This window comes from Littorina saxatilis, linkage group LG17, assembly GCF_037325665.1.
Source record: "Littorina saxatilis isolate snail1 linkage group LG17, US_GU_Lsax_2.0, whole genome shotgun sequence".
Taxonomy (NCBI): domain Eukaryota; kingdom Metazoa; phylum Mollusca; class Gastropoda; order Littorinimorpha; family Littorinidae; genus Littorina; species Littorina saxatilis.
Genome location: NC_090261.1, coordinates 19,532,944 through 19,554,865, shown reverse-complemented (window position 1 = coordinate 19,554,865; position 21,922 = coordinate 19,532,944). Strand labels below are relative to the sequence as shown.

Genomic DNA, 21,922 nt, shown 5'->3' with positions numbered 1-21,922 from the left:
TAGAATAAGACTATCCCTCACTACTATATGAAACGCAATTACCAAAAAAAATAACAGCATGATTGCTCTCTCTGTGCACAGTGGCAGGGTTCGGCCGGAGAGAAAAAGACGGGACATTTGTCCCCCTCAACCGAATTCCGATGGGACATAGTCGAAGTCGAGAAGCGCTAAGTAGAAACAAGTCCCTTATCGTATCAAATCAAGTATAAACATTCAGTCAAAGTTTTTGGAACGTTCTTTTTGTTGAAGTCTTGTTTCAGAATCATAAGCAGCCGAAGTATGTTGTTTGCCGCTTTACCCTTGAGTTGTTTCAATGTCAGTTGAGGTTGGCGGGCAAGGCAGTTGAAATGAAATCCTTACTTGTCATTAATCCTACTTTTTTTCTGAGGATGCATTATTTCTTGTGTGGGCCTGTATTTGCTAGAATCATCGACACTTGGAAGGTTAAGGAAGACAAACATAAAAGCGAGAAACAATAGTTCGCTGGATTGGCTCTATCGGCAGTGCACTACCTATTTTAACCTTCGCCGGTGGTCGTGGGTCCGTGTGGACCCAGAAGGGTGTTTAATTGCAAATTTTTTAATGAGCTTTTAAGAATGCCTCAGGCACCTAAAAAGCTATGTCCTAAAAGATCATTAAATTTCAGTGAGAAATAATTAAAACAAGAGGCGAAGCCATCAAGGCTCACGTAAGAAATCGACAAACAGTAAGTAACACAAACTCAATCACTCCGTCACACACACACACACACACACAGACACAGACACAGACACAGACACAGACAGAAAGAGCATAGGTGAAACTGTGCAAGAAAGCGAGACACTAGATCTAGATCTGTCTGTCTGCATGTAGCCTACTTACAAGGACACGACTGCCAACTAGTCTCGGCGCGCTCAAAATAATAATGACCGAGACTTTCAGTACTTCCTTTGCATGACGTCTAACCCTCTTACGTCATAATGTGACGTCAATGTAATGTGACGTCTTCAAATGTTAGAGTTTCTACCACAGACATACACACGCACAGACGCACGCACGCACGCACAGACAGACAAAGTTACGATCGCATAGGCTACACTTACGTGAGCCAAAAACAAAGGTCAAATTTAGACTACACACGGAAGACATCGTGGGGCCGTGCGGACTCATGTTTCTCAAACTGAAGGAACTGACATAAAAACTAGGGAGAGAAGTCACAAACCTTCAGGAATTGGCTCTAAACATCATTTTCTACGATCTGTTTAATTTTGGAGTTAATAAGCAAGTCGCGTGGAGCGAAATTAATACATAACATTGTGGGTCCACACGGCCCCACGACGTCTACAGAAGGGTATGCACATTTTTCCTTCTTTGAGAAGCTTTCGTCCGCACGGTAATAATTAAATTAATAATTTAATTTAATTACTTCTCGCGGAAATTTAACCACGGCGTCTTTGGAAGGGGATGCACGTGTGGTCCGCACGGCCCCACGATGTCTTCCGTGTGTAGCCGATAACAACGTCGGGCGAAGGTTAAACAGCCAATCACAGCGCATGACACAAACTCAACTTTGCTCATTTCGAATGCTGTACTCCGATGTAGAGTGTGCATACTGAGGATGATGCAGTGGTACGTAATGTTAGTGAGCCTTTTGACGCACTGAAAGGAATTCTAATAGAACATTTTCAGATTTTATACTCCAATGGCGCAGGGCGCACTAGTAAACCTAACCCTGCAGTTGCATTTTTTTTAATGAATTTATTTTGTAAAAGCCACCACTGGCTTTTTAAGAAATTAATTCACAACTCACCACAGCAGCTGCAGGCAGTCATGGTGTTGATTTGTTGTATGTGACCAAGAGGAGGGAAGGTCTTATCCCATGTAAATGCCTGGCCAGATCTCAGATGGTGAGCCGGGCTGTTTTCAGGAGGAGTGTGCCTTATCAAAGAATCTCTTTTTTGATGGCCACCTGCTATGTAGGGCCACTTTGGGCTGTTCCAGTGTAGCACAAAACAAATTTCGTTGGCAACATTTACGTGGGAACAATTTTGGCCAACACTTTCGCATGGTTCTGCATGCCCAATAGGACATTTAAAGTGTAAGCGTAGTCACGACTTGTTTTCTTGGCACAGACACGTGTTTTGCTGATTATTGCTGTTCTGCAAACATTTGTTGTCAAACACCACAAATGAGCCGTTCTTATTTGTAGCACTTTTATTACATAATTTGCTGAATCCATCAACATATACCTTCAAAGAACAAAAGAGAGAAAGACTCACACACATACATGCGCACGCACACATGTACGCTTGCATGCACGCACAGTCACACACACACACACACACACACACACACTGATAAGTCGTTTTGATATTTGTATTAGCGTTTTCATTTTTTTTAACCTGTTAAAGACCTTTAGGTCGAAACGTTGTTCATTGTCATTTTTCGTTGCGAGTCCAGTATATTAGGTATTACTCACACTTTTTAAGTTAATGGTTAATCCTGTAAACCCTTTTAATGTATGGAGGATAACATCAATGTTACTGACAAAAGCACATACACATGTTCACACACATACGCACACACGCACAGTGTTTTCCTATTTTTAAGAAGACAATGTGGTTTTTTTCCTTTTCTTCTATTGCCCCTCGCTCTTTTTTTCAGCAAAGAAAAACAGATAAAGCATTGGGGCCTTAGGTGTCATGTTTTTGACATGCAGATAATCTTCCAACACCTTTGAAGTGCCATTACTGTCGACATGTTGTAACGTACATTGTTTGGACATGAGGTTAGGCCAGGATGGAGACCTTTCACAGCTTCCTGCGTCAGGCCAGGATGGAGACCTTTCACAGCTTTCTGCGTTAGGCCAGGATGGAGACCTTTCACAGCTTCCTGCTTGTATATATCACACTTCTGTCTCTGTAACACATTGAGGATGTCATGTAATGAAGAAAGGCCTCCTCGCAACTAATCCTTCCTGAAAAGATTAAGGTATTAGAACACACCTGACAGTACGCTGGAGTAGCCTCCCTTCCCGGATTTAGAACGCATTTCGTGTCGTAACAGATTATCCACTTATTAGCCATATCCGTATGCAAAATAATGAAATAAACATTAGGAAATGTCAGAAGTTTACAACTATCGACATTCTCTATCAGTGCAATAAAAAAACAATCGTTAGAACTTGCATTTACGACATGTCGTGCGTGAGAACGTGTCACTGTAAACAAGCACTTCTTGCCTGGCTGAAGAACCATACGAGTCAATCTAAAACAGACAAGTAATGGAAAGCAGTCTGCGGATAAACATAACAAACTGCTGATGAAAAAGTGTGTTCGTCCCTGCTCTGGATAAAAGACATTGGACTGATGACAACGTGGCAGCGTTCACGCGAACAGATTTTTTTCAGATTATCGCTTCTACATTTTATTGCACGTACTTGGGGCAGATCAGAATTTCACACTGGAAGATGACAAATTGATCTTGTGAGTTGAGAACCACATGTTCTTTGCCGACAGAAATCACGATGGGACAAGATGCAGATTGTGTTGAAGAGATGTTTGCAGATTATCGCATCTACATTTTATTGCTCAGATCAATGCACGAAGTTGGGGTAGATCTGAATTTCGCAATGCCGGAAGACGACAAATCGGTCTTTTGAGTTGAGAACCACATGTTCTTTGGCGGCAGAAATCACTATGGGACAAGATGAGGATTGTGTTGAGGAGGTTAATACTGACTGACTTTAGATGAAGAGTTCCTAGACCTGGTTTTTGTAGAGAGGCATCATGATATCCTGTGTTTTTTTAACGTTCTTGGTGACAACGCGCCAGAATCGCACGAAGATCGAACTCTCGAAGAAAACAAGTTTATCGCTGAACATCGGAAATGTGAAAGTATTACTCTTCCTGTCTGATCAGTCTCCACGTTAAATCTACAGGCTACATTATTTATCAGGTAACTTACCAAACCGGAGTGTGTGTGTGTGTGTCAGTGTGTGTGTGTGTGCCCGGTGTGTGTGTGCCGGATTACCACCATTAACGCACCCTTTTGGACTTTTCTACGTAACCTTACTATGCCTGCTGTGACATTCACGAGGATTATTGTGATTCTTGGACAATCGTGTGCCTGTGCTGGACTTGCAGGAAGACAAACGGCGTCGGAACGTATACGTGCTGCCAAGTGTGCATGCCCAGAGCGCAGCGTGAACCGAGAGTGAATGTGTCATTGTGTGGAAGTTTTGCTTGATTGATTTATTCATGATTTAATTTGCCTTTTGGTTCAATAGAAAAATCTGTGTACGTTATACTTTGTATTTTGTGGTGTGATTCGCCCGAGTGCGAGACCCCCATCCCCGAACGCCTCTGTGGGTAGAATTGTATAATTGTGTGAGTAACGTGAGTGTGTAGATGAGAATGTGTAGATGAGAATGTGAAAGTTGCTTTGGACCCAGACACACACAGCAGACTTCAACGCAACAGCTAAGTTTCAGCCTGACAAAGAAATTCGAGTGACACAGCTAAGGGCTGTACTTGTTATTTCTCTATTAAAACAAATGTTTCAAGATCTTTAGGCCAATAAAAAATAAATTGTCTGTTTCTAATAACATGGGTAAACAAAATAGGGTAGGTAGGTAGGGATTTTTAATTTTTTTTGCCAGGATAGAATTCTTCAAAATAACTAAATGACACAAAGAGACAAGACTCGCTATAGATAAATTTATTAAAAAAAAAGTAAAAAATGTGACAAAGAATATAAAATGATTGTTTTACCTGGTCTGGAATCTTCAGTAGTAATTGCATAAAAAAGTCTGATATATATATATATCAATTATCATGTTAACTTTTTCTTAAAATGGGTGCGCTAAATCCTAGTCTGTTTGTTTTTAATGGACTAAGCAATCCTTGGACTGACAGAAAATATGTATTTTAAAAATGTCCAGTTGCAAATTACTTATTTTTCTAATTGGAAGAGAATATACACTCTTTTGTGTTCAAATGGGTAGGGGGCGGGGGTAGTAAAAGGATCACAGTTCAAGATTGTGCGCGACAAGAGGTGTGTTTCTTTTAACTGTGATGAAGAGGGATAACTAAACTTGGTATCTAACACTATTTCTGAACACTGTAACAACTTTAGCACTTTTAATTTATTTTTTTCTGTCATCCAAGTTTTGAATTCAGCTTACAAAATGAGTAAACAGGTGTGTTTTTTCTGAATTCAACAGTTAAATAACTCTGTTGGGTGTTCTTTTTTGCTTCCCTATTTCTGTTCTGAAGTTTTTGATCATCTGATTACCTTGCCTTTCTATTTGGAAGATAATATGCACTCTTTTCTGAAGAATGGGTAGGGGGTAGGGGTAGTAAAAGCATCACAGTTCAAGATTTTGCGCGACAAGAGGTGCGTTTCTTTTAACTGTGATGAAGAGGGATAACTCAACTTGGTATCTAACACTATTTCTGAACACTGTAACCACTTTCGCACTTTTAATTTATTTTTTTCTGTCATCCAAGCTTTAAATTCAGCTTATAAAATGAGTAAACAAGTGGGTTTTTTTCTGAATTCAACAGCTAAATCACTCTGTTGGGTGTTCTTTTTTGCTTCCCTATTTCTGTTCTGAAGTTTTTGATCATCTGATTACCTTGCCTTTCTATTTGGAAGATAATATGCACTCTTTTCTGAAGAATGGGTAGGGGGTAGGGGTAGTAAAAGCATCACATTCACAGTTCAAGATTTTGCGCGACAAGATGTGCGTTTCTTTTAACTGTGATGAAGAGGGATAACTCAACTTGGTATCTAACACTATTTCTGAACACTGTAACCAGTTTTGCACTTTTAATTTATTTATTTCTGTCTTCCAAGCTTTAAATTCAGCTAATAAAATGAGTAAAAAAGTGTGTTTTTTCTGAATTCACCAGTTAAATCACTATGTTGCATGTTCTATTTTGCTTCCCTATTTTTGTTCTGAAGTTTTGGTCATCTGACTACCTTGCTTGTCTATTTGGAAGATAATATGCACTCTTTTCTGAAAAATGAGTAGGGGGTGGGGGTAGTAAAAGCATCACAGTTCAAAATTTTGCGCGACAAGAGGTGTATTTCTCTTAAAATTTGTGAAGAGGGATAACTCAACTTGTTATTTAACACTATTTCTGAACACTGTAACCACTTTAACACTTTTAATTTATGTTTGACTGTGTTCCATGCTTCAAATTGGGCTTCAAAAATGGATACATAAGGGTTTTTTTCCAAATTCACCTGTAAAATCACTATGTTTGATGTTCTATTTTGCTTCCCTATTTCTCTTCTTCAGTTTCTGATCATCCGATTGTTTTTTTGTTAACATATTCACAATACAATATCACAATTTCTTCAGTAGGGTTTGCGTGAAAAAATCTCATACCTATGCTCAAACTTCAGTCGCTATCTCAAAATTTTGCGCGACAAGCTCTATTCATTTTGTTTTTTCCTGATAAACAAAACACTGAACTAACATAAAAACAAACCTTTAAAACTGCCTAACCACTTTGAAATATGGCCTCAGGTGTGAACTCCAGCCTTAAGCCTCTATAACAAATGACATTGTTCTCCCTGAAAAGTTTAATTCTCTGAAACAAATGTTCGGAGGAACGTTGCACAAAAAGCAGCCAGGATGCATTAAAGTTGGCACCAGCTTAAAATTTGGTGATAACTCATTTAGGGGAAGCTTTTGCTCGTCTGTATAACTTTTTGCATCGTGTTACATTTTTAAACATTATTTTTGTATTTATTTTATTTGCAGACTGCAGTGACATTCATCTGAACATTCCAGCTGACGAGTTTGTGAGCAAGAAAATCACCAACAAACTGGTGCAGCAAATACAGGTACTGTACAACCTGATGTCCTCTTCTTCTTTCCTTTTCATCTTTGTCTAATCTCACTCTTTTCCTTTGTTTTCAACTATCAGCAGAAAATATAAGGACTTTCATAAATTTTAGACATTCAGGGATTTAGTGAATTGAGGTGGAGTGCCCGGTCTTCAGTCCAACTGCATACTTCTTCAATGGTGTTGTGCATGCGGTGAACAGCTGTTGTGTGTTCCTCAGCACACCATACTGCAAAATCATCTCAAACACCCTACATGCAGATGATTTCGCAGTATGGTGTGCCGAGGAACACACAACAACAGCTGTTCACGGCAGAACACCATTGACAAAGTATACAGTTGGACTGAAGACTGGGCACTCCACCTCAATTCAACCAAGTCTGTCAGCACACTTTTCTCCCTCTCCGCATCAAAGGAAAAGGTCTTACTAAAACCGAAGAACGAAGCAGTTCCACAGGTTAAAACGCCAACTTTTCTTGGAGTAACCCTAGACACATGCTTGATGTGGAAGCCACACATTGAAGCCACTGAAGCAAAGGCGAAGAAAAACTCGCACTGATGAAGAAACTGGCAGGAACCAAATGGGGCACAAATTCTGGCACACTGAGACAGGTATATATACAGGCGCCGTAAGACCAGTTGTTGAGTATGCCTCCACAACATGGAACACTGCCTCCAAAACGAACAAGTCCAAGCTTGACAGAGTGCAGAACATGGGACTCAGGATGATTCTGGGAGCCATGAAGAGCACACCAATCTAGGAAATGGAGAAAACAGCAGACCTTCAACCACTGGAAACCAGGCGTGAACACAAAATCCCTCTCCAAGGAGAAAAACTGAAGAGGCTGACATCACATCCCCTCCACACAAAACTTCAGCAAGGCACAAAAAACCGTCTGAAAAGAAAGAGTCAAAAGCATCAAATGAAGGACCTCAGCAAGGTACACGCAGACATTCTGGAAACAGACCCCAGGCAATGTGAAAGGCTCAAACCAACTGTCTGGGCTCCAAGGAAAACCCTTCCAGAAATCAAAACTGACGTAGCAGGACTGGCAGCAAAAGGTACACAGGCACCAGCACTCCAGAAGGCCTTTACACTGGAGATGCTCCAGGATCGCTATCCACGCAGCACTTGGACGCAGGCCTATACGGACAGATCTGCCGAGCATGCCGTCAGGAATGGAGGCAGTGGTGCTTATTTTCGTCATCCTGGTGGAACCACTTTCTCCCTCTCCACGCAAGCTGGTGACTTGAGCTCTAACTATAGAGCAGAAGTTCACGCCCTCACCGCTGCCACTGAGCACCTCATAGGACAAGGCTGCCAACAACAGAACATTGTGCTGCTCACCGACTCCCTGTCTGCTCTCCAGTCTCTTATGTCTGGGCCTACTGACTTCCCCACCAGGCTACTCCATGAACACCTCAGCACCCTGCGCCACAACAACCAGGTCGTGCTCCAGTGGATACCTGCGCATGTTGGTATTGCCGGAAACGAGAGTGCAGACAGGCTCGCAAAGGAAGGAGCAGGTCTTCCCCAGTTCCACATCTCCACTTCCTACATCGAAGCCAAGACTCTTCTGAAACAGAGTCTTAAACAGTTTGGAAGACAAAGAACAACTACAACCCACAGGAAGACCAAATCAACAAACTTGACAGAAGAAGCCAGACCACCATTCTTCGTCTGCGCACTGGTCACTGTGGACTGAAAAACACCTGAAGAGACTGGGACACAGCCCAATGTGAATGCGGCTCAGAGGAGCAAACCCCTGAGCATGTTCTACAGACCTTCCCATACCTGGAAACAGCACTCCAGCACTACTGGCTGGAAGACACCAGCCTGGGCACCAAGCTCTGGGGACATGCTGCCGATCTACTGAAGACTGCGGACTTCATGGCAGCCACCGGCCTGAAGATTTAACGGCCATGATATCGAACGCAGAAGAAGAAGAAGGGATTTAGTGACATCCGCTTCATGCCTTGATGTGTTAGTGCTCTATAGTGTGAATGCCAGACTTCCATGAACATTCTATGCTTTATTTTTCTTTAAACTTCAAGGAATTCTTGGCAACATTTATTGATTGTTGCTGAATGTAGCCTGTGAATAAGGAATAGAAATGCAGAATAGTTTTGATAGGAAACAAATCATCTATTAATCCATTTTAGTCGGTTCACTCCCCATGTTGGGTTGGACAAAGTTTGCAAATCTTAAGGAGAAAATTCAATAAGAACCCTGTAGGTCATTTATAGACAATGTTCCAAAATACCTTTTCTCAGGGTATTCATTTCCCGAATTCATCTATCAAAGATTACCATTACAGTCCTTTCCTTGTTGCGTTGCAGAAAACAACATTTTATCAAGATAAATGATGTATTTCTTTTATCATTTGCAGGATCCTCTGGTGTTATCCAGCAATGCACTGCCAGACTGGTGTGAACACCTGACGCGCTGGTGCCCCATGCTCTTCCCCTTCGAGATCCGACAGCTCTTCTTCAGCTGTACTGCTTATGGCACTTCAAGGTAGTGATGTGTGTGTGTGTGACTGTCAGCGTGACTGTGTGTGTGTGTGACTGTCAGCGTGACTGTGTGTGTGTACTATGTTTCAGTACAATACAATACAATACAATACAATAACTTTATTAATCTCTAAAAGAGAAATTACATTGCTGAGCGTTTGTGTCCGTAATAATAACATACATAAAACATTCAAAATAAACATTTGTTCTTTGTCCTGAGAAAATATAGTACATTGGTTATCACATAAGAAAGTATATTAAAAATAAATTAACATGCATTCACCATCAACAATGCACAAAAGAAAGTCAGCACCTTGCCGGTTATCACATATTGTCTAAGAGAGTAGAATGCAAAACAAAATCAACAATACTGAAACAATACAGTATGGTTCGCCTTGTCTTTGTGAGTATGCATGTGTGTTTGTGGTGTGGATGTGTGTGTGGGTGGGTGTGTGTTTTGCTTGCATGTGTTTGTGTATAATTATATACATGAAAAATGAACGGGTCAGCTTAAAAAAGTGATAAATATATTTCGTTTTAACTCCCCAGCTGTTCAAAAGTTTAGTCCAGAGAGAAGACTCAAAGTGGCGAATGTTGTGGTTGTCTTGCAGGTCGATAGTGTGGCTACAGAACAAGCGAGATGCTAACATGGAGCGTAACAGAGGCCCCATGCCTCGTCGGGAGGACACACACGAGTTCCGCGTGGGGCGCTTGAAGCACGAACGTGTGATGGTGCCGCGCACACAAGAACTACTGGAATGGGCCATGCAAGTCATGAAATACCATGGACCTCGTAAGGCCGTTTTAGAGGTGAGGAATACACTATTGTATTAGTTAAAGCTGGTTAATACTCTCAGGGATTACAATTGTATGTGGATCCACACTCAAAACTCTTTTTTTGTAAATCTTAACACATCAAATAACCCATTTGTTATACTTGAAGGACATGTTCAAAATATAGAAACTCGAACTCGATCCCAATGTGACCTTTAGATTTGACCAGGATAATTCAGACTTATGTCTAGAGGTCATCAAAGCCTGGAAGTTTTTGTTAAGTTTCAAAGATCTAGTATCAAAAACAAAGAACATTTAATCTGAGTCCTCCTCTCAGTGAGTCGTTTTATTTTAAAAAGAAAAACAAAACACATGCAATTACTTTCATGTACACAGCTGCCAACTGCCACGCTTTCGGCGTAGCATGCTACGTTTTAAGAGCAATTGCTACGCCAAACTAAGGATTGCTACGCTTAAACAAATCATCACAAGAATGCTAAAACAGTTTCCTCTTTGTGAGAGTTCTGGTGCTCATTTCTGCCTTCCAGTCCGTGTGGCAGTCATAAAATAGGTCATAAAACATCTTCTATACTGAAAGGCGGTACTACAGATACTCTCTGAAGGGCATTTTATGTTCCTGCATTATCATGAAACTTTATTAAAAATGTCTATTTTTGTGCAAGATGGTATAAATGAGGATGTGGGAATACATTTTAGAAAATGCTACTCTCAAACACTATTTGCTACGCTGAAAATTCAAAAAAATCTAAATTGCTACTCTTGAGGCTTGACCAGGGTTGGCAGGTCTATGTACATATCGAGCCCAAGTATGCGATAAAAAAATATGCACCATGAGAAAATGTAGCCCGTGTAGCAATAATATGAAACAATACACAAAGCTGCTTCTTCTTGTCCCCAGATTGAGTTCAAGAACGAGGAGGGCACAGGTCTGGGCCCCACCCTCGAGTTCTACGCTCTGGTTGCCGCTGAACTTCAGCGACGTTCCGACGGCCTGTGGCTGTGTGACGATGACCACCACGACATGCTGGAGAGAGAGGTGGGTTGAACCGCTAGCCTTTATGTTCAAAACACTTCAGAATGCAAACATTCAAAAATAACAAATAAAAGCAAGAAAGGTAAGTTTATTTAATGTTTAATTAGAGACAAAGCAAAACATTCACTGGGTTTTTAAAGTAGACAAACACGATACATAGCAGATAAATGAAAATGAAGGTTTAGCTTAGCTTCAGATGTTGTTTCTTCAAACATGGCACACCTTCTCTTTGAAGATGGAACTTCTTCTTCAATCTTTGAATAAGCAACATTCAAAGCTAAGCAATCACCCAACATATTATGATATGTGTGTTCGGGCCATGTAGCTCAGTTGATAGAGCACCGGACTTGTGATCCTAGGGTCAAATGGTAAAATCTGGGCCAGGATGGGCACGGGTCAACTTTGTTTCCAGACGCAGATGGTGTCACCACTATGGCACATAAAAGCAACAGATGTTCTGGTAGAAGTGCAGGTGACTGATTGCACCTAAACACGCAGACACCTTGCTGGGGCGACTCTTTTTGCTGATAACTTTCCACTGGAAAGCAGCGACCCAAAATTTCCCAGCAAAAGAATAATAAAGTCATGAAAATGGGGCAAGGACTACTACTAAAGGACGTGCACAGCGTGATTCCTGACTTCGCTAGCGGAGGCCATCGCTTCGTTTGCTAACTACCACTTTCTACCTAACACAATCATTAAAATTGAGTCCTTAGGTGCAACACAAATTGCCTGAAGCCTAGATATAGATATATTTTTAAAAATGTAGGCATGTTTAGGCTTTGAAATACCACATTTACTCGGACTGACAGCATTGCACCCTACTGTACAAGACTAGTAATAGTAGAGCTGTGATCACTCGACATGATTAATAAATAATAGTTTTTAAAGTTCTGAATCACATTTGCTCTACAAAAGTTGAACAATGAGTTAATTACATATTTTCAGAGATTTTGGTTAGACATTTTTGTAAACAACGACTACCGCGAGGGTAGCCCGCGGATTGAAATAGGCTACCCCCTGGCTGGCAACACAGGGCAACCATGTTCCCACTGTCTATCCTTTCTCCTTGTTTCTCATCTTCTGTCTCTTGTCTTGCTGTTTATCTGCACTGTTTTCTGCCTTCAAGCCCTGCAATCTATCTGTATTCATAAAAAAATCTCTTAATCACTCGAAGTCGGAGTATGGCTGCCCATGCGGCAGGGAAAAACAAACGGCCATACACGCACAATTCTCATCCCCGAAAAGGGATGACCCTGGGAACTCAAGCCCAGGAACAAGAAGAAGAAGAAGAAGAAGAAGAAGAAAAAGAAGAAAAAGAAGAAAAAGAAGAAGAAGAAGAAGAAGAAGAAGAAGAAGAAGAAGAAGAAGAAGAAGAAGAAGAAGAAGAAGTAAACAACAACAACAACCAAAACAAAAAACAAAAAAAGACTACCTGACTGCAGCATTCAATCTGCCAACCGGGCCTTTTTCACTGATGTCTGAAGCAGCACGGCATTCTTCTGATGGTCTTTCTCCAGATTCTGGATCCCATGCAGCAGCACATTCGACAAGTGCGTGTAGACTTTCGAACAGTTAATGTCAATGCTGTTAAAGTTGGCGACTGTTAGAAGAATACTGCCCAGTCTTTTGCGGCAGCAAGCACGGTGACGCGATGTAGGTTTGGGGATTTGCTCAAAACTTCTGGCCCAAACAAACATCAGAATGAAGTGGTATTTTGTGCTTTTCCGTCTGATTTGGCAATTTGTGTTGTACATTATTTGAAACAATATGTCAAAAGAACTCGTGCATTTAGAGGAACGGAAACGAGACTCTTTATCAGTTGGACAGCCCCTCACAAAGCGGTGTCGAGAGATACTATCCGTCGATGGACAAAGATTGGATTACAAAAAGCGGGTATTGACATGACAATATTTACGCCGCATTCAACTCGTTCCGCTGCATCTAGTAAAGCTGCAAGTAAAATTCCTCTGGCAACCATTCTGAAGACTGTTGGTTGGCGTCGGGCTAACACCTTCACAACTTTTTACAAGAAACCAGTGGACAGTGGGAGGAGTTTTGGACAGGCTGTTCTGTCATGAAGAATTGGGGTAGGTTTATATGTATTTCAATTCATCGACAGTGCTAGGGTGTAAATGTTGCAGACTTTAAAGTCTCACGTGACCCATTCCTCTCGGAATTGTGGGAGATAAAATTACATAATTATGACGAGCTTACCTGAGTAAGTGAAGTCTAATTGTGGTTTTATCGACCACAATGTAGAGAGGAAAGGGATTACGTGCCTCGCCCTAAGTTGTCTTCAGAGTTATACTGATAACCGTTTTCCCTCCCTATCCCTTTCCTCTCTCTTTCTCTTTTTTCTGCACCATTTACACGTCGTTAAACAGTGACGTATTCCCGCGTTCTATCTCACGTAATCCCTTTCCTCTCTACATTGTGGTCGATAAAACCACAATTAGACTTCACTTACTCAGGTAAGCTCGTCATAATTATGTAAAATGTTCAGATGTCAACAAATATTTGCAGACAGCCGCTAGACCCTGCATGGTCTGCACTAGTGCCTTCTTGGTGTCATGGGTAAGGCACTGGATGCGTGTTGCTCCATGCCCCGAGTCAGCCCCCTGGAAAACTCCCAGGAATGTATCCAGACTTGTAGACCCTGGTTCTTGAACAGCTCGATGGGGATCGTTGAGGCGCCGGTCCTGCCCTTTCCCAGACACATTGACTGTGTTCCACCAGTTGACGACAGTTTGGATGAAAGTGGCAGTCTCATGGCAGCCTTGCAGTGTCAATGCAGCAACAACTTTGTCGTTGAAAACTCTCAGTACATGTTTCACATTCTGTAGCTGAAGTTTTGAAGGGTTGACAGCAGCTTGAGTGAGGGATGTCATCTTGAGAACGCTGTCTTTCTCGGCTTCATACAGTTGCGTGACATCTGTGAAAGACGCCACTGATCGGTTGTCAAAGCTTATCTTTTGGCACTTCTCACTGATCCAATTGTTCCTGATACATTTCAGTAGATGGACAGTGTCAAACAGGAGAAACCAGACACGCCCATTGTCACGTGGATGCTTGGCTGTGGCAAGACTATCAGTGTCACCGGTACGGTCAAACAGCTTACAATACTGCTGGTTCACCTTGTGATTGTCCGTGATGGAACCTATCACACACCCACCTGACCTCTCAACAGCAGCTGCCGCTTCCTTTACAATCTCAAACTGGAATGCTGCTGTCAGCTTGTGCACAGGTGTCACAGAAATCATTACACTGGGTCCTTTGTGCAACGACTTCATCATAACACACAGCATGGCAGTTGCTCTGCAGTCTGGATTGTTTTTGGCCATACCACTCAGCACCCCGCCAGAAAACGCAACAGTCGGCCTAATCTTCACTTCGTCAACCAAAAGAAAAACATTCCGTTGCTGAGGCTTATGGCTATGCACTTTCTCAAAAGTTTTTCTCAGTACTTCATCTTGATCAACAGATGCAACAATCGATTGTAGCTTGCGCTTACTTGGCAGGACCAAATACTCCCTCAACTGTTCGTAACTGCACTGGGGGAAAGACTCAATGGCAAAACAATAGTCATTCATCGAAAACTGTTTTTCTGTCAAGAGCTGCAACTGGCGCGTCAAGAAATCCAACTTTTTCTCCTTTTTGTTATCTGAACATTCTGAAGACTGACCTTGTAGAAGTGTCACCATCTTTTTCAGCACCTGGTCCAAGGGGATGTCATAGTTGACTGAGATGCGCACAGCTTCATGGAACTGGGAATAGGAGCTGAGACCATTGTTTGGATTCAAGATCTTGCCCAGTGGCACACTGATACCATTTTTGAAAGCACTCAGGGTCAAAGGAGAGCACAGAGTCGCTATGTTGTCAACAATGACGGAAGTATGAGATTCATGAAAGTTTTCTGACATGAAAACACAAACGAACCTGTCACTTGATCTTGAAATTATCACATTCTTGTGCTGTTTCTGCAAGTCTTTCTCGGGATTGAATGAGGCCAGTGAAGAGATGGTATCCTTTTGAAGAAAGTGCCTCAATTGTTTGTTTTCGTCTTTCGCCGGACGAGGTGAAGGTTTTGGCGTCGGCAGGCACGATGTCGGCACATTAAAAACACAAGGAGGGATCGCAGGCCGTGTGGCACCACCAGGCAATGCTACCATAGGAGGATTGAGTCCCCAATGTTTTTCACAGATGAAGAACTTCGCTGGGTCTAAAACAAAATGTTCGCGTGGAGGGAGCACAACCAGCCACTTCTGTCTCTCAGACTCGTCTCTTGGCAGTCTAAACACACGGCACTTATTCTTCTCGTTGTAATTTCCTTTGCAGTTCACCACACCACACTTATTAGGCATTTTGAAGGCACAGAAACAGCAAAACACTTGGTAAACAAGAATTTTCAACTCAGAATCGCCGCCAGCATGGTAGGCCAATGCACTCTTGTCCGGTTGTAACTTTGCGACAAGGCAACATAGTGCGTACTTTGCACCACCTCAACTGAATTTAAAATGTTCGCTAGGGAAGAATCTAATACATAAATACTCTCAGTGTGATATCTAAAACAATCTTCGATGTGACTAAAGTGTATACTTGTTAAAAAAAACATTGTATTACATTTAAAAAGTTCTTCCAAACTCCTACGCCGAATTGCGGCTAAAAATAGAACAAGGGGACTGCGGAGCCTGAAGAAAACTGGCCTCCGCTAGCGAAGTCAGGAATCACGCTGTGCACGTCCTTTAGTAGTAGTCCTTGAAATGGGGTAAAAAAAAGCATCTTCAATCATCTGGCCCTCGACAAATTCTCCTCATCCTCACATTCTTCATTGATATGGTCGTCATCTTCCTTATCTCTACTTATTTCAGGTGGACATCGGGGAGGGCAGCAAACCCCCAGGCTACTACATCCAACGTGCCAGCGGCCTCTTCCCCGCCCCCTACCCCCAAGACGCGGACAGCCTGGAGAAAGTGGAGAAAGTGTACCGCTTCCTGGGCACCCTCCTGGCCAAGGCTCTTCAGGACGGCCGCCTCATCGACCTGCCGCTCTCCCGCCCCTTCCTCAAGCTGCTGTGCATGGGAGAGGTAGGGCAGGGGCTCACGCGCCAGTTCACGTTCAGCAGCATGGAGACCAGCTCCGGCGGAGGCGAGATGATGGGCCGGAGCCTGGGGGCAGACACGCTGACCGAGTCGTGGCTGAGTGAGGACAGCAGCGGGGAGCTGATCGCCTCCATCCAGGAGATGGAGAAAGAGATGAAGCTGGACCCAGACCGCTCCAAGCAGGTGAGGAGAGGGAGAGTGTTGAGGGTAAAGGGGGGTGAGGGAGAGCTGATCGCCTCCATCCAGGAGATGGAGAAAGAGATGAAGCTGGACCCAGACCGCTCCAAGCAGGTGAGGAGAGGGAGAGTGTTGAGGGTAAAGGGGGGTGAGTGAGAGCTGATGGCCTCCATCCAGGAGATGGAGAAAGAGATGAAGCTGGACCCGGACTGTGCCAAGCAGGCGAGGAGAGGGAGAGCTTGGAGGGGAGAGCGGGTGGATGAAAGGGGAGAGGTAGTGAGTGTGGGGGTAATGAGAGCGAGCTGATGGCCTCCATCCAGGAGATGGAGAAAGAGATAAAGCTGGACCAGGACGGGCCAAGCAGGTGAGGAGAGGGAGAGTGTGGATGGGGGAGGGAGCTGGAGGGGGGAGGGGGGGGAGATGAAGTTTAGCCCTGACCGGGTCAAGCAGGTGAGGAGAGGGAGGCTACAATGTGAGGGTGTAGGAGTGCGGGAGAATGTTTGTGTGTATGGTTTGTGTGTATGGTTTGTGTGTATGGTTTGTGTGTATGGTTTGTGTGTATGGTTTGTGTGTATACAAGTGAGGGAATGTATGTGTGTGGAAGAGAGATAGAGTTTATTTGTCTCTCTGTGTGTGTTTGTGTACATTTGGCCATTTTTGACTCACATGCGAAGCAAAAGTGAGTCTATGTACTCACCCGAGTCGTCCGTCCGTCCGTCCGGACGTCCGGAAAACTTTAACGTTGGATATTTCTTGGACACTATTCAGTCTATCAGTACCAAATTTGGCAAGATGGTGTATGATGACAAGGCCCCAAAAAACATACATAGCATCTTGACCTTGCTTCAAGGTCAAGGTCGCAGGGGCCATAAATGTTGCCTAAAAAACAGCTATTTTTCACATTTTTCCCATTTTCTCTGAAGTTTTTGAGATTGAATACCTCACCTACATATGATACATAGGGCAAAGTAAGCCCCATCTTTTGATACCAGTTTGGTTTACCTTGCTTCAAGGTCAAGGTCACAGGAGCTCTTCAAAGTTGGATTGTATACATATTTTGAAGTGACCTTGACCCTGAACTATGGAAGATAACTGTTTCAAACTTAAAAATTATGTGGGGCACATGTTATGCTTTCATCATGAGACACATTTGGTCACATATGATCAAGGTCAAGGTCACTTTGACCCTTATGAAATGTGACCAAAATAAGGTAGTGAACCACTAAAAGTGACCATATCTCATGGTAGAAAGAGCCAATAAGCACCATTGTACTTCCTATGTCTTGAATTAACAGCTTTGTGTTGCATGACCTTGGATGACCTTGACCTTGGGTCAAGGTCACATGTATTTTGGTAGGAAAAATGTGTAAAGCAGTTCTTAGTGTATGATGTCATTGCTAGGTTTAGTTACCCTAAAGGTCGAGGTCAAGCATGTGAGTCGTATGGGCTTTGCCCTTCTTGTTATTACTGGGCAGCTGCAAGAACATTAACTTTCAGGAAAGAAATCCGGCAAAGAGCAAACATTGACAGTCTTGACAAACAGCTCATGCTAATCACATATTGAGCTACTTTCTTTACTTAAAAAAACCGATGTATTTTTTCTCTAGCTGCAGCACCCAGCGTGGTACTTGGGCATTCTGACGGAGGAGGACTTTGAGATCGTCAACCCCCACCGTGCTGTCTTTCTGCGGCAGCTGAGAGAGTTGTCTGCCCGCAAGCAGCGCATTCTGCGTGATCGCTCGCTGTCGGAGGATCAGAAAAACATTCAACTGGAGCAGCTGGCCCTATCAAACCCCCATGACACCACCTCATCTATACAATTGGAGGAGCTAGGGTAGGTTGCTTGTCTTGGGATTGACATGGAATGAGAAAAAAACAAAATAGTGACAGAAAGCCAAATTTAGTGCCTTAATGTTATAGAAAGTTTGAATGAAATGACACAGGCATGAATGTTTTAGTTGGGGCACAAAAATGGATGCAATAAATTTTTTACCAAGTTTACAATGGTAACGTCGATGACTATCTAGTCCTGGTCTTGTCTTGAACCAGTTTGGAATGAGAAAAACAACCGTGAATGACTATTATTTGTGGCAGACTTTTTTTAAAGTTTTTTTTTTCAAGGCATGGTTAAACAGATTAAAGGTAAATTTTCATGATTTTTAGGAACTAAATATTTTTCAAGCAGTATGATTTGAGATTCAGTGAGCAACTGGGCCAGGCAGCTCTCACATAGTTGAAAGATGCATGATATGTTATGATATGCTGTTGTCTGATTCTGAGAACTTTATAAATAGATCAAAGAAAGAGGTAAAGAAAGAAAGCAAGAAAGACAAACATTTTTTTAATAATGACTTGTGAATTGATGGAGTATCATTTTTATTTCAGCCTGACGTTCCAGTTCAACCCCTCATCCAGAATGTACGGTTTCCACACACATGATCTCAAACGGGATGGCGAGAATGAGGTCAGCCTTGACCTGTTTTCCCCTGTGTGTGTGTGTGTGTGTGTGTGTGTGTGTGTGTGTGTGTGTGTGTGCGTGCGTGCGTGCGTGCGTGCGTGCGTGCGTGCGTGCGTGCGTGCGTGCGTGCGTGCGTGCGTGTATGTGCGCGTGCGTGCGTGCATGTGTGTGTTCTGTGTGCTTACGTGAGTGGTGTTGTGTGTGTGTGTGTGTAGGTGGGGGGGCAGGTGGATGCGTGCATGAGGTTGTCATTCGTCTCTTTGTACTTGCCAGTGTGTACATTCTGTATGTGTTGAAATGATTGATGCCTTTGGTAATTCACATTGATGGTTGTATTGGTGTGCAGGAAGTGACATTGGAGAACGTGGAAGAGTACATAGATCTAGTCATGGACTTCTGTTTCAACTCTGGAATCCGCCGCCAGATGGAGGCTTTCAGAGGCAAGTGTTCCACTTCACAATTCCTGATTCCTGCAATACACATTTATTTATTTTATAGCTGGCGTAGTGCTTCTGAGTTAGCAGCATATTTGACTGTTGTGCTGTTTCCCTAGTAATCAAGTCGTGTACAGTATGCTCTGACATACATGACAAGTGGCAAAAGTGCGCTGCTCATGTTTGTGTGTGTGAGTGCATGTTCACTTACAGTATAGTATTGGAAGACCAGCATTGTACTAATAACAGTGTCCATTGTGTGCTTACAGCTGGCTTCAACACGGTGTTCCCCCTGGAGAAGCTGCACATCTTCAGCCCCATGGAGCTGGGCAGTATACTGTGTGGAGACCAGGCCCCCTGCTGGACCAAGGAAGACATTCTCAACTACACTGAACCCAAGCTGGGATATACCAGGGAAAGGTGGGTTGGCATTGCTCAGTGGACCAATTCCGCAAATAACTCCGCATAGTCCTGATTTGAATTACATATCTTTACCCAACTCACAAATAGCAATTAACTCTAGTTCAGTGCTGGTAACGCTGTACGCGTCCCCTTGGTAACCAAGGGAGACCACTCTAAAAAAGAAAGTGATCAATCCCATAAGGCCAGACTATTGCTAGTCTGACTTCCGTATGCGCGCGCATACGCCGCCATATTATCATTCCAAACTCAGCGTTCAACAAGACTGGTCGCTGTTCAAGTACGCTCCGGCTGTTTTCAGCCTTGTTGCTTTGTCTACGGACTTTGGCTTCGCCCCTTGGTCTGCCGCCGAGCTTTATCTTCACCTTTGCTGTTATTTGATGAGATCTTTCCTGTTTTATGTAAACTTTGGCGACATTTTGTCGCGTTTGTGCGAACTTGTACGATTTTTTCTGTTCAGAAATTTTTGTGAGTTCGTGTTTACCATGGCGGAGAACGCCAAGAATAAACCCAATTCGAGACAGGCTACTGCTGCAGCGTCTCCTTCTGGGGAATCTTCTTCTTCTAGAAAATCTTCTTCGTCTAGGAGGGGAAAGAGTGCCGGACAGTCCGCCATTCCTCTTTTAGAGCTGGTTATTGATAAATGTACAGATGTGGCTGTTGACAAGCCGTCGACCGCCATTTTGTCTGTGAGAAAAGACAGGGTCACGCGCAGTGACAAAGACGTTTCTGTTAAGAATGTTGATAAAGATGTTGTTGTGTCGGGGGCTCCTGGCGGTTCAGGGGTTATGCCCTCCGACATTGCGTCGCTGTTACTTACTCTTAGTTCGCAGGTTTCATCTTTGGCGGCGGATTTGACGGCAACGAAAGCGGAGATTCGCTCACTTCCGTCTGGCGTTATTGATGTTACGTCTTTGGGGAGAATCATGTCTTCGCCTTCACCTTCCGGTTCCGCTTCTACTTCAGGAGCTTCGCGGTTGGCGGCCACTTCCGTTGTTCGAGCGGATGTGCACGTGCCGCAGCATGGCTCTGGCCGGCTCGTTTCCTTGCTGCAGGAGCCTGCGCTTTTGAAAGGTACGTCCGGTGTTAGTGGCTTGCAAACACAGGAGAGAGTAGACCATGTACATGGCGAAAGTTCCGAAACCATTTCTGACCAAACGCATTGTACGCGGTCAGCGGAGGCTAGGAGCCCTGTGATTTGTAGGGATTCGGCATATACCTCTGTCGCAGTGTCGGGTATGTCGTCTCCTCTTCCCCCCCGGGGGCAGGAAGTCAAGGGTGACTTTGGGATTGACCTTGCCAGTCTTTCCGGCGAGCAACTTCCTGACTGCGATGGCGAGCAGGAAGTCGATATGGACGAGGGTAGTTCCACGGCGGTGGATGAAACCCAGCTTACGTTGCCTACTAAGCTTCCGGCTGCAGTGGCATCGGCAGCAGAGATAGCGTTCAAGTACTTCCCGGAAGGGGTGGTTCGGAGTAAGAAGAGACTTCCGCCACCAGCTTCCGCGTTTGATGATTTCCGGTCGTCCAAGAATCAGAAGGTTCAGTTCCGGTTCCGGGAATCATCATCCGTCGCCTACGTCATGGCGAACGTGTTCAAGGAGAAGAACAATCGTGCAGTGCCTTTGTTGACTCAACGGGGTGATGCACCGGATGACGTCATTCCTTGGCTGGCTAAGGAAGGGGAGCGAGCTGTTTCTGTTGTTCAGAAGTTGAGGCTTACTCCTAGACCTGTCAGTCTGATTGAGCACTTTGCGTTGCCCACGTCGGTTCTCCCGATTTCGCCGGAACTGGCGTCATTGCGGGAAGACGGTTACAATGCTGGCAAGACTATCTCGTACACCGAAGCGTCCATGGTGGCTTTGGAGGACGCAGGGGGGTCCCTGGTGGAGCTGACTTCTGTTTCTGAAACCTTGCAGCGGTCACTGTCGAGATCAATCGCAACTTCCTTAGATCCGTTCAAATTCAGGTTCGATGCTTCGGCACAGGACGTGTCCACTCTTTTGGCCACTCTGGCTAAGGTGACCAGGGAACAGTTGACTATCTCAGCTAACCTCTACGCACATCCCGTGCATTCTAGGAGGTCAGCTTTTCTGGCGGGCTCCAGGATACGTGACAAAGCCACGATCGAGTCTTTGAAGGTGTCACCT

At 43.7% G+C, this 21,922-nt stretch overlaps 1 protein-coding gene across 2 annotated transcripts in view; it reads left to right on the top strand.

The window, feature by feature from the left end:
* The window catches only part of LOC138952777 (E3 ubiquitin-protein ligase HECTD1-like), a 124,298-nt gene that overhangs the window by 85,871 nt on the left and 16,505 nt on the right, over nt 1-21,922 (top strand). For both annotated transcript variants that reach the window (XM_070324502.1, XM_070324501.1), the window contains exons 34-42: nt 6,755-6,837; nt 9,230-9,357; nt 9,965-10,163; nt 11,047-11,184; nt 16,053-16,466; nt 18,068-18,294; nt 18,846-18,924; nt 19,265-19,358; nt 19,622-19,772. In XM_070324502.1, the coding sequence (XP_070180603.1) occupies nt 6,755-6,837; nt 9,230-9,357; nt 9,965-10,163; nt 11,047-11,184; nt 16,053-16,466; nt 18,068-18,294; nt 18,846-18,924; nt 19,265-19,358; nt 19,622-19,772 (1,513 nt within the window). The remainder of the gene's footprint in view (nt 1-6,754; nt 6,838-9,229; nt 9,358-9,964; nt 10,164-11,046; nt 11,185-16,052; nt 16,467-18,067; nt 18,295-18,845; nt 18,925-19,264; nt 19,359-19,621; nt 19,773-21,922) is intronic.